General features: G+C 43.0%; 1 protein-coding gene across 3 annotated transcripts in view; it reads right to left on the bottom strand.

Annotated features, from left to right (window-relative positions):
* The window catches only part of mia2 (MIA SH3 domain ER export factor 2), a 71,785-nt gene extending 58,160 nt beyond the window's left edge, over positions 1 to 13,625 (bottom strand). Inside the window, exons 1-3 of one of the 3 annotated variants that reach the window (XM_086003321.1) lie at positions 13,394 to 13,625; positions 5,819 to 5,952; positions 214 to 300 (exon numbers count right to left, since the gene is read on the bottom strand). In XM_086003321.1, the coding sequence (XP_085859447.1) occupies positions 214 to 300; positions 5,819 to 5,952; positions 13,394 to 13,508 (336 nt within the window). In that variant the 5' untranslated portion in view covers positions 13,509 to 13,625. The remainder of the gene's footprint in view (positions 1 to 213; positions 301 to 5,818; positions 5,953 to 13,393) is intronic. The other 2 variants (XM_086003323.1, XM_086003322.1) reach the window with 2 other exon arrangements.
* Between the last annotated feature and the right edge of the window lie 1,627 nt (positions 13,626 to 15,252).

Below are 15,252 nucleotides of genomic sequence, written 5' to 3'. Positions count from 1 at the left end.
AGACAAAATAATGGACAATCAAGGTTACTTTTCCAGGAGTAATAACTCACAAATATTTCTGCTCCACACTAAACCATATTTCACCACTATTAAGAGTTATTTGGGTAGATCTACAAATTGGCTATTTTAAAATCTTCTTAACAAATTATTGTTATGGGAACATTGAATACATCAAACATAAAGTTAATTTAAGAACATCAATTCACAGGTTACCTTTGTTGGCAGTTCTATTTCAGTTGATAGAAAGACGTCTTCAACTTTAACTGCATCTTTTCGAAAAAAACCAAATTGTTTTCCTATCTGAAATAGAATAAAGTCATTACAAGTTAACTTAGGAGCTTTTGAAAGAGTGTCAAAAGTCTGCATGTTGGAAAAGCAGCATTTTATGTGGGTACTCTATTAATGACTAAAACAATTATACAGTAGAGATGGTCATACATCTATTGTGTGAGATGTACTGTAGTTTAGGCTCATACTTACCAAACTCAGGATGCACTCAGTTACTGCTCAGCAACTCATTTCTAACTATTGAAAGCATAGCATAAACAAAGCAGTACAATGTTTTTTTTAATCTGACCTATGTATTAAAATTCACAGAACTTGGGAATTATGTAGGTCCCAAGTGATACATTGAATAGGCAAGCAATGGTAACAGGGAATTCTGTTAGGGATAATGTTGTTTAATAACAACAACTTGCCTTTATATAGGGCCTTTATTGAATTGAAACATTCTAAAGTGCTTCAGAGGAGCGTAATCAAACAGTAATTGACCCCGAGCAAGAGGAGTTATTAGGACAGGTGACTAAAAGCTTGGTCAAACAGGTAGGTATTAAGGAGAGGTGGTGAGGTTTAGGGAGGGAATTTCAGAGCTCATGGGCTCATGCCCTAGCTGGCTGAAGGCACGGCCGCCAACGGTGGGTTGAAAGATGTAAGTGATGCACAAGAGGCCAGAGTTGGGGTATTGCAGTGTTCTCGGAGGGCTGGAGGAGGTTACAGAAATAGGAATGCCAGGGAGGGATTTTAACATGAGGATGAGAAAAGGCAAGGGTTGAGGGAGCATGGGAGAGGGCTTTAAGGAAACGGTTAGTAGTGGAGCCAAGAAGCCGCAGTAAACAGTTTTGGCAGAGGAAAGCAGAGTCCGATAGTGCTTGATGTGGTCCAGCCAGATCTGGTGATTAAGGGCTAAACCAGTTGTGGTCTATAAATGTTCAAATCTGCACTCTATGGGCTTAAGGGAATGAAGAAGGGAGCTGTACCAAGGGGAACGACTGGGGTTGGAGAAAGTAAGAGTTTCACTGGGGACAAGGGCATCAAAGGTGGAGGTGAGGGAGTGATTTAGAAAATGTCTCAGGGAATGTAGTCAGAAAAAAGACACTGAGCCAAAGAAGGAGCTATTAGGAGTGGTGACCAAATACTCTGCCAAAGAGGTGAGTTTTAAGGAGACTCTTAAAGAAGAAGAGGGAGCTGCAGACGTAGAGGGCTTTTAGGGAGGCATTCCAGAGCGTGGGGATAGGTGTCTGAAGGAACAGCCGTCAAGGAAGGGAAGGAAATGCACAAGAGGCCAGAGTCAGAGGAATGGGGGTTGTAGACCGCCTACTGCTTCCTATGTAACATCGCCCATTTCCACCCCTGCCTCAGCTTATCTGCTCCTGAAACCACATCCATAGAATCATAGAATCGTTACAGCACAGTAGGAGGCCATTCAGCTTGTCAAGCTTATGCTGGCTCCCTGGAAGAGCAATTCAGCTAGTCCCACTCCCCCACCCTTTCCCCATAGCCCTGCAATTTTTTTTCTTTCAGGTACTTATCCAATTCCCCTTTGAAAGCCACTATTGAATCTGCCTCCACCACCCTTTCAGGCAGTGCATTCCAGATCATAACCATGTGTAAAAAAGTTTTTCCTCATGTCATCTTTGGAGCTTCTGCCAATAACCTTAAATCTGTGTCCTCTGGTTCTCGACCCTTCCGCCAATGGGAACAATTTCTCTCTATCTATCCTGTCTAGATCCCTCATGATTTTGAACACCTCAATCAAATCTCCTCTCAATCTTCTCTGCTCCAAGGAGAACAACTGCAGCTTCTCCAGTCTAACCACATAACTGACGTCCCTCATCCCTGGAACCATTCTTGTAAATCTTTTCCGCACTCTTTCTAAAGCCTTCACATCCTTCCTAAAGTGTAGTGCCCAGAATTGGACACAATACTCCAGCTGTGGCTGAAGCAGTGTTTTGTAAAGGTTCATCATAACTTCTTTGCTTTTGTACTCTTATGCCTCTATTTATGAAGCCCAGGATCCTGTATGCTTTTTTAACCACTTTCTCAACCTGCCCTGCCACCTTCAACGATTTGTGCACATATACCCCCAGGTCTCTCTGTTTCTGCACCCTCTTTAGAATTGTACCCTTTAGTTTATATTGCCTCTCCTCATTCTTCCTACCAAAATGTATCACTTCGCACTTTTCTGCGTTAAATTTCATCTGCCACGTGGCCACCCATTCCACCAGCCTGTCTATGTCCTCTTGCAGTCTATCCCTATCCTCCTCACTGTTCACTATACTTCCAAGTTTTGTGTCATCCGCAAATTGTGAAATAATGTCCTGTACACCCAAGTACAAGTCATTAATATATCAAGAGAAACAGTGGTCCTAATACCGACCCCTGGGGAACACCACTGTATACCTTCCTCCAGTCTAAAGAACAACCGTTCACTACTACTCTCTGTTTCCTGTCACTTAGCCAATGTCATATCCATGTTGCCACTGTCCCTTTTATTTCATGGGCTTCAAATTTGCTGGCAAGCCTATTATGTGGCACTTTACCAAATGCCTTTTGTAAGTCCATGTACACCACATCATCCACATTGCCTTCATCAACCCTCTCTGTTACCTCATCAAAAATTCAATCAAGTTAGTTAAACACGATTTGCCTTTAACAAATCCGTGCTGGCTTCCCTTAATTAATCCATACTTGTCCAAGTGACTGTTAATTTTGTCCCAGGTTAGCATTTCTAAAAGCTTCTCCACCACTGAGGTTAAGCTGACTGGCCTGTAGTTGCTGGGTTTATCCTTACACCCCTTTTTGAACAAGAGTGTAACATTTGCAATTCTCCAGTCCTCTGGCACCACCCCCATATCCAAGGAGGAATGGAAGATTATGGCCAGTTCCTCTGCAATTTCTACCCTTACCTCCCTCAGCATCCTACATAGATACATAGATAGATACATAGAAGATAGGAGCAGGAGTAGGCCATTCGGCCCCTCGAGCCTGCTCTGCCATTCAATGAGATCATGGCTGATCATCCAAATTCAGTACCCTGTCCCTGCCTTCTCCCCATATCCCTTGATCCCTTTAGCCTTAAGAAATATATCCAACTCCTTCTTGAATATATTTAATGAATTGGCCTCCACTGCCTTGTGTGGTAGAGAATTCCACAGGTTCACCACTCTCTGGGTGAAGAACTTCCTCCTCATCTCTGTTCTAAATGGCTTACCCCTTATCCTTAGACTGTGACCCCTGGTTCTGGACTCCCCGGCCATCGGGAACATCCTTCCTGCATCCAGTCTGTCTAGTCCTTTTAGAATTTTATAAGTTTCAATGAGATCCCCTCTCATTCTTCTAAACTCCAGCGAGTATAAGCCCAATCGACCCAATCTCTCCTCATATGTCATTCCTGCCATCCCAGGTATCAGTCTGGTGAATCTTCGCTGCACTCCCTCCATGGCAAGAACATCCTTCCTCAGATAAGGCGACCAAAACTGCACACAATACTCAAGGTGTGGTCTCACCAAGGCCCTGTACAACTGCAGCAAGACATTCTTGTTCTTGTACTCAAACCCTCTCGCTACGAAGGCCAACATACCATTTGCCTTCTTAACCGCCTACTGCACCTGCATGCTTAGGATGCATCTTATCCGGTTCTGGTGACTTATCTACTTTGAGTACAGCCAGCCTTTCTAGTACCTCCTTTTTATCGATTTTTAGCCCATCCAGTATCTCAACTACCTTCTCTTTCACTACGACTTTGGCAGCATCTTCTTCCTTGGTAAAGACAGATGCAAAGTACTCATTTAGTACCTGAGCCATGCCCTCTGCCTCCATGCGTAGGTCTCCTTTTTGGTCCCTAATCAGCCCCACCCCTCCTCTTACTACTCGTTTACTATTTATATGCCTATAGAAGACTTTTGGATTCCCTTCTACGTCAGCTGCCAGTCTATTCTCATACTCTCTCTTTGCCTCTCATTTCCTTTTTCACTTCCCCTCTGAACTTTCTATATTCAGCCTGGTCTCACTTGTATTTTCAATCTGACATCTGTCATAAGCCCCTTTACTCTGCTTCATCTTACTCTCTATCTCTTTCGTCATCCAGGGAGCTCTTGCTTTGGTTGCCCTACCTTTCCCCCTCGTGGGAATGTACCCGAACCATCTCCTCTTTAAAGGCAGCCCATTGTTCGATTACAGTTTTGCCTGCCAATCTTTGATTCCAATTTACCCAGGCCAGGTCCGTTCTCAATCCACTGAAATTGGCCCACCTCCAATTAAGTATTTTAACTCTAGATTGCTCCTTGTCTTTTTCCAGAGCTAATCTAAACCTTATGATACTATGACCACTGTTCCCTAAGTGTTCCCCTACTGACACTTGATCCACCTGACCCACCTCATTCTCCAGAACCAGATCTTGCAATGCATTCTTCCTTATTAGGCCATCCTTTGGTTACCTCCAGAATTGACTATTTTAACACTCTCCTGGCCGGCCTCCCATCTTCCACCCTCCATAAACTTGAGCTCATCCAAAACTCTGCTGCTGCCCATATCCTTACTCGCACCAAGTCCTGTTCACCCATTATTCCTGTGCTCGCTGACCTACATTGGCTCCTGGGCCACCAATGCCTCGATTTTTAAAATGATCATCCTTGTGATCAAATCATTACAGGAAACTTTGGTTTATCTGGAGGTTGTATGTCTGGAAACCTCAATCTACCGGCAGAAATCAGGAGCCGTTTTGTTAGTTTTTTTTTCTTCTCGTGGCTTTGTTTTCAACAGTCAGGCTCTGGAAAGTCTCTCTGAAGCTGTTGCTAAGCTACAGAGACGCTTTCAAGGTACAGGCCGACTGTTTACAAGCTGTTGCTAAGCAACAGTGTTTGTTGTCAGATACGGAGATGAAAACCTCCGTATGCTTCAACATTAACTTTGTATGTCTGGCAGTTTTGATAGATCGGCAACAGCTCGGTCCCGTCGGTGCCAGATATAACAAAGTTTCCTGTACATAAACTCACTCCTCCCTATCTTTGTAACCTTCTCGAGCCCTATGAACTCTGCTTTGCTCCAACTCTGGCCTCTTGTGCATCCCCAGCTCCCTTCGCCAACTTAAAATAAACGAATATGGAGTCTCCGGACTTGAATTCCATGCCTTCAGCCGTGGAATTCCCTCCTTAAACCTCTCTGCCTCTCCACCTCTCCCTCCTTTAAGCTGCTCCTTAAAATCTCCCTCTTTGACCAAACCTTTTAGTCACCCATCCTAATATTTTCTTCTTTGTTTCAGTCTCAGTTGTTGTCTGATTATGCTCCTGTGAAGTGCCTTGGGAGGTTTTACCACATTAAATGCAAGATGTTGTTGCTGTAAGTCTGGCAGCGGTTACCGAGATAGAAAGGGGTGAGGACATTCCATACACTGCATATATCTATCAGTAGATCAATAAGGAAAGTGACTTGAGGATGTGGAAACCTAATGAAACAAATGTACAAGATTGTTAACCTACAAAAATAGAACATGAGAATATACTTTGAAGCAAAATAATACATCACAGAATACACTACTTACACTTCCAGCCCATAAATCATCTCTTTTCCCAGCCAACTTAAAATAAACGAATATGGAGTCTCCGGACTTGAAAGTAAGGAATCTACAGTCGGGACCTGTGTAATCCATTGTAGCTTTTACTCTACTCAGGTATCCTGTATAAACACCAAGAGCAGATTGGATCAAAAAGTATTTAAAAAACTAGGTAAAACAACAGACAAAATAATTCCCCAATAGATCATAAAGTTTGTTCATATAGTATTATCTAAAGGTACACATTGTTTGAATTGTTAATTTTGTACTATACAAATTGTTATTTAAGGAAATTTGTCCTGGTATCATCACAATTCACTAAAGAGAACCTATCTTAACCCAAAGAATCCTTACAGTAAAATTAATACGCAAAATTGTCAATATGTCTCATCAGTACCAAACTGGAAGGGATAGTTGAATCTGTAGAGGCAGCTTGGGAAATACAAAGTAATTTAGACAAAATATATAAGTGGGTGGAAGAATAGTCGATTAATTTGATTACAACAACTTACATTTATATAGAACCTTCACAATAAAAAAAATCCCAAGGTGTTTCACAGAGGAATATGGGTGTAAAGTACTGCACATAGAAAGAAAAAAATGAGTGACATAATAAATACTCCATAAATAGTGCCACAACAGCCAAGGTTAAATTGAAAGAAAGCTTGGGGATTGGGTAAACACAAAGATTAACATGTTTAATCACTGCACAGCAGCAATCAACAAACCAAATTGGACTCTAAAGCTAAAATGGTAGAAGATGAGTCGGAGGAAGTCAAGCTCAAACTAGAGTACTCTAGTCAGGCCACACACTGATAGAACATTTCCTTGGGGCTTCTCGCTCTCCGCTGCTGTAACTTCAGTGGAAACTCCATTTACACGTGCAAGCAGGGTTTCAGCAGCGCAGCGAGAGAAGCACGAAGGAAATTCACCCCCATTGAGAGAAGCTCCAAGGAAATTCATCCCCATTGAGAGAAGCTCCAAGGAAATTCACCCCCATTGAGAGAAGCTCCAAGGAAATTCACCCCCATTGAGAGAAGCTCCAAGGAAATTCATCCCCATTGAGAGAAGCTCCAAGGAAATTCATCCCCATTGAGAGAAGCTCCAAGGAAATTCATCCCCATTGAGAGAAGCTCCAAGGAAATTCACCCCATTGAGAGAAGCTCCAAGGAAATTCATCCCCATTGAGAGAAGCACGAAGGAAATTCACCCCCATTGAGAGAAGCTCCAAGGAAATTCATCCCCATTGAGAGAAGCTCCAAGGAAATTCATCCCCATTGAGAGAAGCTCCAAGGAAATTCACCCCCATTGAGAGAAGCTCCAAGGAAATTCATCCCCATTGAGAGAAGCTCCAAGGAAATTCATCCCCATTGAGAGAAGCTCCAAGGAAATTCATCCCCATTGAGAGAAGCTCCAAGGAAATTCACCCCCATTGAGAGAAGCTCCAAGGAAATTCATCCCCATTGAGAGAAGCACGAAGGAAATTCACCCCCATTGAGAGGAGCTCCAAGGAAATTCATCCCCATTGAGAGAAGCTCCAAGGAAATTCATCCCCATTGAGAGAAGCTCCAAGGAAATTCATCCCCATTGAGAGAAGCTCCAAGGAAATTCATCCCCATTGAGAGAAGCTCCAAGGAAATTCATCCCCACTGTGAGAAGCTCCAAGGAAATTCATCCCCTTAGTACTGTATTTAGTTTTGGTCATCAAGATACAAGGCAGACATTCAAGCACTGGGCATGACTCAGAGAAGATACACGAGGCTGATCCCTAACTTCAGGGGATTGAGTTATAAGGATGTACTTGAGAATCTTAAACTTTTGGACCTTAAATGGAGACGCCAACGAAGTAATCATATAGGAGATATATAAACAGCAAGCAGTATAGGAAACGGTAGCGCTACTTCAAACTAAACCATGAGGATAGGATTAAGGGGACATAGGTTCAAATCAGTAAAAGGCAAATTTAAGACTGATATCAAGGAGTTATTCTTCACATAAAGAGCGATCAACACATGGAATGGAATTCCAGGTCGGGTACTGGAGGCAAAAGCCCTGGAATCATTAAAAACGTTTAATATGGAGGGGAAATGTATGGTCTTTCCTGCTGGATGTGCTAAAATTGGTCAAGTGGTCTTTTGAAACACTATCAATCTTGGAAACTAGGTGTACTCTTTAATCAGTGATTAAAAACATAAGAAATAGGAGCAGGAGTAGGCCATTTGGCCCCTCGAGCCTGCTCCGCCATTCAATAAGATCATGGCTGATCTGATCTTGGCCTCAACTCCACTCTCCTGCCTGTTCCCCATAAACCCTCGACTCCCCTGTAGCTCAAATATGTCTATCTCTGCCTTGAATATATTCACTGACTCAGCCTCCACAGCTCTCTGGGGTAGAGAATTCCAAAGATTCAGGACCCTCTGAGAGAAGAAATTCCTCTTCATCTCCGTCTTAAATGGGCGACCCTGTTGTGTCCCCTTGTGTTCTTATTACTATGTAATACAGACACTTTTAACTCATTTTAGTTTACAGCTTTTACTCAGTGCTTTCATGATGTTGCTGCGCATGGTGCGGAGTGATACAAGATGTCCGACCTTGCACTGTGCACTGCCTGACACAGTGTGCCACATAGCAGTATAAATGCACTAACCAAAGTAGTTCCATATAACAATGTAACAAGTAGTTCCATTTAACGATGTGATAATATAACGATGTAACATCCCTTTCTCAAAACACTAAAACATGAAATTTAATTTAATTAAAAAAAATATTATATCTAAACTATTATTATCAAATACAAAGAATCGTGAGTTTTCTTTTCTTATTCGCGATATCGCTCAGGTGGTTGGATGTTGTCCCTCCATCTTGTGGATTTGGTGGTGACCACTCCTCTCTGTGGTGTTTTGGTGTGTTCTGCTCTTGTTGTTGTTGTTGCTGTCGCACTTGGAGTTGGAATGTGCATGCTCGTGGTTGTTTGATTTGGGGGGCTTGTTTCTGGCATTGTACCGCTTGTAGTAGCTGGTGTTGTCAATGTTGCTGATGTTGTCTGCTGCCTACCCAGTTCAGGTGAAGGTCTGATGTGGAGTCTGTTCCGTCTGTATTGGTTACCAGGTTCGGTCTCTACGAAGTAGGATCTTGGAGTATCAGCTTTTCCAATGACCTTGGCTGGATTCCAGGTTTTCAACACTGGGTCTTGCACATGCACTGATTGCCCATTCAGCAATTCTGGTAGCATCTTTGCATGTTTGTCATAATATTTGCTCCCTACGACTTGTGCTTCTGCCAGCTTCTGTCTGAAATCCTCCTGGTCCTGGGGAGGATGTATTTTTGCTGGTAGGGTAGTCTTAAACTTCCTCCCATTCAGCAATTCCGCAGGTGATTTCATGTCTGCTTTCAGTGGTGTTGATCTGAGTGATAGGAGGGCAAGGTCTTGGTCTTCCCCCATCTCACTACTTTTGATGAGAGTTCTCTTGACAGTCTAGATCTGTCTTTCGATGAACCCGTGTCCCCTTGGGAAATGTGGGGATGAGGTTACTATTTTGAACCCATACTTTTCTGCCAGAGCTCTGAATTCACTCGATGTGAACTGGGTTCCATTGTCACAGATTACCTTTTCCAGGATTCCTTGTTCAGCAAACAAGCTCTTTACAATTCTGGTGGTAGTTGTGGCTCTCAGATCTTTCATCCTTCTTACAAAAGGAAACTTGGAATAGTAATCTGCCATTATGAGATACCATTCTTGATTGCACATGAAGAGATCTGCCCCAACAGTGTGCCATGGTCTTGACGGTATTTCACTAGGTATCATCTCCTCTTTCTGTTGTGCATTTCTGGCATATACCACATGCAGAAACCATCTGTTCGATATTTTTGTACATGCCTATCCAGTATACAGCTGATCTGGCTCTCAGCTTGCATTTCTCCATTCCCATATGGCCTTCATGTATTAGATGGAGAAGTGCTGTCTGCATCGTCTTTGGCACGATGATCCTCGATCCAGCAAGGAGAATACCGTCTTCTACTGCAATATCATCTCTAATCATCCAGTATTGACGAATTGTCACCTGTACCTGCTGGATTCTCTCCGGCCACCCCTGTATCACTTGTTGTGTGAGTAGTTGCAATTCCTCATCTTTGCTAGTCTCATCTCTGATTTGACTGAGCTTTGTAGGGGTAACACTCACTAGGTGGTGGATTTTTACTGTTAGACCCTCCACCTCGTGTTTCTCATATGGTGACAATCGAGACAACGCATCTGCTAGCACCATTTCCTTTCCTGGCTTATATTTAAGCGTGAAGTCATAGCTTTGGAGCCTTAGAAGTAGTCTTTGCAGTCTTGCAGGTGCTTTGCACAGATTCTTCTTATAGATCTGTTCTAGTGGATGATGGTTACTCTCTATTGTAAACTGCCTTCCATACAGGTATGTATGGAATTTCTCGCATCCATACACTACTGCTAATAGTTCTCTTTCTATGTTGGCGTATCTCGTCTCGGCTGACGTCAAGGCCTTTGATGCGAAAGCTGTTGGCTTTCCTTCCTGCACAAGAGCTGCCCCTAGTCCTCTGGTAGAAGCGTCTACTTGCAGAGTGACTGGTTTTCTTCTGTCATAATATGACAGACTTGTTTCTTTGCACAACAGTTCTTTAAGCTGTTTGAAATTCCTTTCGTGTGATTCAGACCACTGGTATTCGGCGTCTTCTTTCATTAGCTCTCTGAGATTTGTTGTATGTTCTGACATGTTTGGGATGAAAGAACTCATGTATTGGATCAAGCCGAGGTAACTCCTCAGCTTTTTCTTATCTTTGGGTGGTTTCATTTGAGCAATCGCCGCAATCTTCTCAGGATTTGGCTTGACTCCCTCTGGTGTGTAAATCATACCGAAGAATTGGCATTCCTTGACTTCAACTATACACTTATCGGCATTTAACTTGATGCCAGCCTTCCTGGTACGCTCCATGGCCTCATGTAGGTGTATATCATGGTCTCTTTCATCTGCTCCATAGATCTGAATATCATCAGCTATTCCTATAGCTCCTCCACAGCCTCTATATGTCTCGTCTACTTTCTGTTGAAAGATATCTTGACTGACCTTTAATCCGAATGGTAGCCGCAGGAATTTGTAATGCCCAAATGGTGTGTTGAATGTTGTCAGTGTTGTTGATTCCTCATCCAAATTCACGTTCCAATATCCATTTCTGGCATCTAGTTTTGAGAAAACCTTGGCTCCTGCCAGTGATGGCGCAATCTCCTCTAGCGTTGGGGTAGGATAGTGGTCCCTCTTTATCGCCTGGTTTAGATCTTTGGGGTCCAAACATATTCTGAGACGCCCGTTTGGCTTTTCTCGTACCACAATTGAGTTTACCCAGTCTGTGGGTTCAGTGACCTTTACGATCACTCCCTTTTCTTCCATCTCCTTTAGCTCTCTTTCAAGCTTTGTCTTCAGCTCGATGGGTACTTTTCGTGGAGCATGGATAACGGGCTTTACCTCTGGATCGATGGTGATGTGGTATTGGAAATCTCCAAAACATCCCACTGTATCATCGAAACATTCCGGATACATGTCTATCAAGTCTTTTTTACTCTTGATTTGTGGCCGATTTTCCAGCGGGGTGTTGCTGTCTATCTTCAGTGATGTTTTTGTCAGCTCGTGATTCACTGAGATCAATCTCAACTTCTCACAGCTGTTTAATCCCAGGATCGCTGGCCCCTCAGTGTCGGTGGCATAGAACATGCAGTTGATGTTCTTTCTTTTATGTGTCCCTTTGACAAAGGTTATTCCGAGTTGTTTAATCTCACTCCCCCTGTATGCTGTCAGCGTGACATTACTTGCCTTTAAACAACCACTTTTCGGGTAGCCATCTTCTCTCAAGTTTTTGGGAAAGATCTGCTGGTACAGTCTCAATGGGAGAATGTTGCTCTGAGCCCCTGTGTCCAGCTTCAACTTTAAGTTGGTGGTTGTGGGCTGACCTTTGATCCTCTTTTCAATTTGGATGATGGTGTGCAATTCTCTCCTCGGAGTATTTTCCGCTCTGGACAGCTCGTGAAGCTGTACCTTTATGGTTTCGATGTTTAGTGTATTGTCATGACCATAATCATCATCATCATCCTGCTCATCCATGACATGGATATTGTGTTTCTTTCTCTGGTTCTGCTGTCTGCCTTTGTTTTTGATGTATGTTCCTTCTTTCTTCATTCTACACCTCTTTTCCCAGTGGTTTAGTTTGCCACATGCATTGCAGCTTGTTCCATATGCTGGACATTTCCTCCTGTCTGTATAATCGTGCGGTCTTCCAGTTTCTGCACGTTTCTCCCGTTGTCATGTGCATATCTTTGTGTGTTGTACTTTTCTCTCACTGTATCCACTCTGTTGTCCATCTCAGAAGCCGTCCGCATGTCAGCCATTTGAGAAATCAGCGCTCATTTGCTGCTTCATGGCTTCATGAGCTCTCGCAGTATCTATAGCCTCTGTTATTTCGAGCTTTTCTTTCCCTATCAGGGCTTTTTGTACCTCTGCATGCGCTGACCCCCATATCAGCTGGTCCACAAGCCTTTCCTCCATTTCCTTAAATGCACACTTGCTGGCTTCATTTCTCAGCCTTGTTAAGAAATTGTCAACTGTTTCACCGAGTTCCTGTCTTAGACTCTGGAATTTGTATCTGTGTATACGGTGATTGGATTTAGGCTCTAGATGGTTGCTGAATTTCTTAAAGATTGTTGCAGGGTTTTCCTTTTCCTCTTTAGTCAAGCTCCAGCTATTATACAAATCTAGACCTTTTTCTCCTGCCCACAACAGAATGTAACTAACCTTTTCCTCGTTGGCAATACCCTTCAGGAAGCTTTTGAATGCAAGGTCACATTTCTGTTTGAACTTGCGGAATGCCTCTACTATATCGTCGGCTTCCCAGTTCATGAGGGGTTGCATTTGCGCAGTCAGTGCCACGGCAGCCACCATCTTAGTTGCCCGTACGATTCACGCTCAATCACGCAGACACCGGCACTCACGATCAGCTCATATATTCACTTTTCGTCTTATTCATAGTTCATATGGCACAAGTTGTACTGACTTATACCGCTGCCACCATGTTGTGTCCCCTTGTGTTCTTATTACTATGTAATACAGACACTTTTAACTCATTTTAGCTTACAGCTTTTACTCAGTGCTTTCATGATGTTGCTGCCGCATGGTGCGGAGTGATACAAGATGTCCGACCTTGCACTGTGCACTGCCTGACACAGTGTGCCACATAGCAGTATAAATGCACTAACCAAAGTAGTTCCATATAACAATGTAACAAGTAGTTCCATTTAACGATGTGATAATATAACGATGTAACAGACCCCTTATCCTAAAATTAAGCCCGCTAGTTCTAGATTCCCCCACGAGGGGAAACATCCTCTCAGCGTTTACCCTGTCAAACCCCCTCAGTATCGTATATGTTTCAATAGCACCTCTCATTCTTCTAAACTCCAAAGAGTATAGGCCCAACCTTTCCTCCTGACAACCCCTTCAACTCAGGAATCAACCTAGTGAACCTTCATCGACTGTTTGCTAGAAAGTCACTTACTTTCACATTCAGGATCGCCACACTTTTTCAGGTCAGATATTTTTGAACCCATGTGTCTTGGGATCAATTGCAGAAGGAGCAAAAGTAAAATGTTGAATTCTGCAGCCGGCGCCATGTTGGACTGCCTTTCCAATCTCCTTTCTAGAACTTGGGCAGCAGGAAGCTGAGATGGGCTCCACAGCACTGGAAATAAGAAAAATCCCTTCCTTCTACAGCCAGCCAGTTTCCCCAAAACAAAAGCTGTCTGTGGAGAAGAAAATTGCAACGTGTCCGTGGACTGTGGGTCACAGTAAAGAGCTTAATGATTAACTCTGTAAAAAAGTGATTTGTCCAGGTAAATCATCAAACCTCGAACGTGTGGGGAGTATCTGTAATCAGAAACATAGCTTGTGATTTGTCCAGTTCAACAACGTCCAGGTACTTAGGTCAGATATAACAATTATACAGCGCTTGAAAAGAAATCAGAATTATTATGTATCATGATCTTCATTTACCTCCAACACTTCATGTGATTAAACTATTGGATTATCCCCCTCCCCACGTCGGCTACAAAATTATAAACGATGAGAATGATTACAGATTCGCAGCTTTATATGACTCTGGCTCTCTTCAGTTTTACAGCAATATTTGTAAATCTGACAGAGCTCAGTGCAGATAGCTGAATATAAACAACTTTAGCAGGAAAGTACAGGTGGGACGGCGAACTCGTCAGACCATGAAAAGAACACGAACTCAGTCACTCTGCAGGAGCGCTGCCATGGTTTGTGTTAACCTCCCCGGAAAAAAAAAGCTTTCAGACACAGACACGTTGGGTCGAATGGCCTCCTTTTGTGCCGTAAATTTTTATGATTCTATGATAAATAACCTTTTTTTTTAGAAAGAACTGACGGCATCAAAAACGGACTTTGCAGGCGAACCTTTCTCACAATCATCGCCCACGGACCTGCACTGAACTTCCACCGCTCTCGCCCATGTTAGATCGCAATATCTCACTGAAAACTGTCAAACGTAACCTCGGATTGTTAGTGTTCTCAGCAAATCCAATGTTGCTGCTATAACAGCTAATTAATGTACTTTACAGAAACTCTCCTGTCCAGGCATAGGGTTTGGCTATTCAATAATTGACTTTTTCAAATAAGGAGCATTCTCTGCCTGGTTAAATCGTTGTATGTGAACCGCACGTACACACCTCAGTGTTTCCGGAAAGCGGCAACATTCAAGGACCACTGTGGGTTAAGCTGGTTTAAGTCCTTTACATTTTGTCTTATTCTAAATAGTTGCTGCAACTGGGCTCTTTCACGAAGATTTTCATTCAGAATAAAAGATCCAAACTAAGATGGTCCAGGAAAAAAAATATATATGTATATTCACAACGAGTCTGTTTTAACATTGATGTGCTGAGACCTTCAAGGTTGGGTTCCAGCCTTCACAGTTGAGAATGCTATTTTTCAACTGGACTTTTACCCTTGTGCGGATTAGCCAATCACAGAAGAGCTGGGCTGGAACGCCTGCCTTGAGTGTTGGTTGTCAATCAGGCGGCGCCCGCGGGCCTGGGCGGTGCGGACATTGAGTGTAATCGCCCTCAAATCCATGGCATCCTCGCTCGCAGCGTTCTTTTGGAATCGTCCCCTTTTGCTGGAGAAGCAACTGCCATCTTAAAAGATAAATTAAGATTCCATTCTTTATTTTTTTACTATTTGTGATTTAAACAATAAAAAGGGTGTGAATAATTGCCCTTAATTCTGCAGTGTCCAATTGGATTACCAAAGGTTCTGATAGTTATTCCCACTTTTGAGACATTAACTGTATCGCTGATTTTAGGATTTATTATTAATTATTTAATGTGTGCGAGGTTTGCT

Source organism: Somniosus microcephalus, chromosome 12 (assembly GCF_052327205.1).
Source record: "Somniosus microcephalus isolate GS21.2 chromosome 12, FLI_Smic_1.0, whole genome shotgun sequence".
Lineage (NCBI taxonomy): Eukaryota > Metazoa > Chordata > Chondrichthyes > Squaliformes > Somniosidae > Somniosus > Somniosus microcephalus.
Note: the sequence above shows the minus strand (reverse complement) of the source record. Positions and strands in the feature narration are given on the sequence as shown.